The 4,256-nt window shown below is 37.3% G+C and overlaps 1 protein-coding gene across 1 annotated transcript; it reads left to right on the forward strand.

Annotated features, from left to right (window-relative positions):
- Positions 1–348: 348 nt before the first annotated feature.
- LOC121128579 (uncharacterized) lies at positions 349–3,941 on the forward strand. The gene has a single exon (XM_040724171.2). The coding sequence runs from the start codon at positions 1,005–1,007 to the stop codon at positions 3,627–3,629; it is 2,625 nt and encodes an 874-aa protein (XP_040580105.1). The 5' UTR covers positions 349–1,004; the 3' UTR covers positions 3,630–3,941.
- The last annotated feature ends 315 nt before the right edge of the window (positions 3,942–4,256 follow it).

Raw genomic sequence — 4,256 nt, forward strand, 5'->3', positions numbered from 1 at the left:
TAAAAAAAATCTTAAAAAAATGGAGCAAAACAATTAAAAGAGTTATGATGAAACCTTAATACTTTTTTGAAGCAAATTATTATCAACTGCGTATAGATAAATAAATAAAGTCAAAATGCCTTTTCGTGCATAAGAAAAAATAAGTCAGAGAGAGGGAGGAAAAGGAGTGTGGAGGAGGGGGACTTTCTCTTTCCTTGAACACATTTGTTTTTTTGAGAGTATGTTCACATATTTAGAAAGGCATCTACATATATCAAAATAATTTGTTACGTATTTCATGAATTGAAACATTTAATGCAGAAAATGAATGGAAATAAAAGGGTTAGTTTAATGAAATAATAAGATATATTGGTAATTTATGGAGACATATTCTAATTTTAAAAGCCAATAGCAAATTGGAATGGAATTATGGTCATGCATGAGAATAGGACCATGATGATAAAAAAAGGAAGAATAACCCAATTCTATTTTGGGGCGGCAGAGAGAGAAGAAGAAATGGGTCTTTTGCTTATGATTATAATATTTGTATGTATACATATATACAAGTACACTCCCTTTTTTGTCCTTGGCTTTCTAAAATTATAATGGCCTTCAGGAGAGCCTTTTCTTTTTTATTCTCTCTCTCTCTCGTTCCTTCTCTTTCTTTCTTTTTTTTTTCATTCTTTTTTTTTTTTTTTTTCATTTACGAAAAGGGAGAAGCACCGAAATACTTAGATTGAAGCTCTAATCCTTTTATTTTTTTTTACTTTTTGACTTAAAATCAAAATAATGGACTGGTACAACAATTAACCTTTTAAAAGATGAGCTCCCAAGGAAGATGAGATCGTGTGCTTCTGAGTTAATCCCCTTTTTCTACAAGTTAATTTGAATACATTCATACTTATTTACAATACTTCCAGTACCTACTATACCTTAGCTTCTCCCTTTACATACTTGTAAACTTAGATCAACCACTTCAAAAAAATATTGTGACATTATAATGCTCAAAGGCTATACCTACGGATATGGAAGTGACATCGACAATATCTACAGCAGGGACTTCTTTTTTGAGAAATTCGTCCGTAGAAGAACATGCAACTTGCTCTGTGAGTGTTGGGAATCCATCATACCTGGTCTCTGAATTTCTAGCCTCCACGGTTGCTGCCAATTCCTCAACATCCACACTAAATAACCAAGAGCAACATACTCATCTCCAACATAATACGACCAATAGTGGTGGCGGTAATGACTTGCTCCATGATGGGAGCAGTGGAACTGGAGGCACAAATTTCGATTTTGAGGGGATTGATTTGAATTCTGAAGTTCCACTAGGAGAAATCCTTGAGAAACTTCAAGAGTCATCCTCCTCTTGCTCAATCAGCTCCTCTTCCTCATCTTCCCACTCCGAGGAGGAGGATTTCAAAAAAAAGAACCAAAGACGGATCAACAATAATGTGATTCAACTCCATGCTGAGAAGGATGATTTGAACGGAACTACGATTTCTGCCACTGTCAATGTGGCTACTCTTGATCTCTCAGACCCTGAGTCCATTCATAGGCACTTGTCTCAATTAAACGACACAGTCCTCAAAGTTATACCCACAACCCCTAACAACGGCAACCCTCATCTAATACAGCAATCACAAAAACTTCAACCGTCGACGTCGCAGACACAGCAAATCCAAACCGCTCCCATATGTTTTCTTCCTCAGCAACAACAACGATCTTCAACGAATCGTAGATCCTCGTCGGGTGGTAAATCCAGTCCCCAGGTGTGTGGTATCTGTTCCAAAGTATTTAGTAATGCATCAGCCTTGGCAAAGCATCGACTTACTCACTCTGAGGAACGACGATACCATTGTTCCATTTGTGGGAAAGCTTTCAAAAGACAGGATCACTTAAATGGACACTTACTGACTCATCGATCCACAAAGCCTTTTGCTTGCACAGTAGAAGGATGCGGTAAGTCATACTGTGATGCGAGATCCCTTCGGAGACACAAAGAAAATCATCATCCCCAGGCTCCTGAAACCAGGAACACAAGTCATAGTAACAATAATAGCAATAATTTATTAGATTCAATCAAATTCTCAGGAAAGGGATTAACTCCTCAGCAATTTCAACTCATTGAGCAAATCATCAAGGAATCCAAGGAAGGAGCAGCAGCCGCTGCGGCCATTGCAGCTGCCTCTTCATCCACCTCTGGCTCTCCCATATCCAAAGTTATATTATCTAATGGAGGTGGTCAACAACCTCAACAGCCTGTGGAGTGTGCTATTTGTGGAAGAAAGTTCAAAAACATTCCAGCTTTGAATGGACACATGAGACTCCATGGAGGCTACTACAAAAAAGATGCAGAGGGTCGCCGTATTCCCTCACTCACAGAGGCTGCTCTCCTTCAACAACAGTCTCTTAGTGAAAAAAATGTAGGAGCTGCCAAGAGAAACTCAAATGTCCAAATGATGCATTCACCTGCGTTGGATCCTCCTCCCGCTACTGCTGCAAACTCTCCTTCAAAGGCTGTTGACTCTGCAATATCATCTCCAAGTCTTGCTTTCAGGAGTTTACCTCCACCAGATACTACAAAACTCTTGGCTAATCTTGAGAGAAAAGCAGCAGCTATCCAGCAACAACAACAACATCCCAGACAATCACCAGTTCTTCAATTTCAACCTCAATCTGAACTACTTATAAATAATAACCACATCAGTAATTCTAAAAAGCGCCGAAAAAATGATCAACAGACTCAAATGGCATTTCTTCCAACAACCCCCTTGCCACCCCTTAGCAATCCCTCAATCATAAAGATAGGAAATCAAATCCCTCTTCAAACTCTTCCATCAATGAGTTCAAACATTCAAGTATTAAAGTTTGACTTTAACTCCGATAAAACCCCCAAAATTGGAACCGAGTATCAGGCTGAGATACCAGAGTGGTGTCCCTATGATGAAGATGTTACTATGAAAGAAAAGGAAGAGGGTGGGGGAGACTACTCAGAAGAGGAAGAGTTCGATGAGGATGAAGGGAACTATGAAGAGGATCGACTCCTCTGGAAATCTAAATACAATTCTATGGATGAAGATGAAATGCAATCATATTTGGGGTTTGGACGGAGTCCTGGAGTTCCAAGAGCGTATAGGCGAAGTGTGGAATTTGCTTTGTATGCACTCATGCGACGAAAGGGAGATACCAAATCCGCTCTGAGGGATTTGATGCTAGACGTCAAGCAAAATGAGAAGGAGCTTTCACATTTTTGGTCTGATAGAGAAATCAATGGATTTTTTCGAGCATTCTCCGAGTACCAAAAGGATTTCAGAGGCATTGCTTGCTATATAGGAACAAAAACTGTTTTTCAATGTGTTGAATTCTACTATTTCTGGAAGAGTCTGCGTCTCAAGGAGGATATAATCTCCTCATCTTCCAATCTGTCATCCTCCTCGCCATGTTCATCATTGTCGCCTTCGTCGTCGAAGACTCCTTCATCCTTTGTTACAACAGGGACAACGAACTCAACTACGTCTAGTACTACTACTCTAATAAACGGGTCAATTACGACAATCGGGGATTCTATGGAGGAGAATGGAGGGGATGAGGGCGCTCTTGTTCCTTCTTCTCATCATTCAAATTCACTTCATGGAATCCTATACTAATAGATAATATATAATAGATACCTTTAAAAGGACAGATTTCACAATATTTGTGTATCTACAATATACATAATATTTATTTATCCCCAAGAGGTATTTGTGATCAAAAAGAATTATTTTTATTCCATACCAATCTACCCATCCCAAATTATTCAAAATATGTACTTTCCTCATCGATCGAAGGACTATTATAACTAATAGTAGCCATTGAGTCATTTGATAGGACAGATTTATTTACTTTGAAGTCTCCGCACACAAATCCTCCCCCAAAATAGGTACATAATTAAATACCATATGCTCAATCAAACAAAAAAATAATTTTTCGATCCTTTTTTTTTTACTTCAAAGAATGGGTACAACATGTGTTATATTAATTAATTATTTCTATATATATATATATATATACATATATTTATTAAAAATATTCTTAACAATTAATCTGCTCAATTTCTTTGTAGATGGTTTATTAATCAATCCTTTCTTTTAAGAAGCTCTTTAAAAAAAAAAAAGAATTAAAAAATGTTAAACGTTTCTTTTATTTTATTTTCTTCTAGCATAGATCAATCCGCTCAAAATGATAGCAATGATATTAGATATTTGTAAAAGTAGTCAAGAAAAAACAAATTGAGG

This window comes from Lepeophtheirus salmonis, chromosome 13 (assembly GCF_016086655.4).
Source record: "Lepeophtheirus salmonis chromosome 13, UVic_Lsal_1.4, whole genome shotgun sequence".
NCBI classification, from domain to species: domain Eukaryota; kingdom Metazoa; phylum Arthropoda; class Copepoda; order Siphonostomatoida; family Caligidae; genus Lepeophtheirus; species Lepeophtheirus salmonis.

Excerpts from the sequence above, each read along its gene's own strand:
- LOC121128579 (XM_040724171.2), top strand. The coding sequence starts at position 1,005 with ATGGAAGTGACATCGACAATATCTACAGCAGGGACTTCTTTTTTGAGA.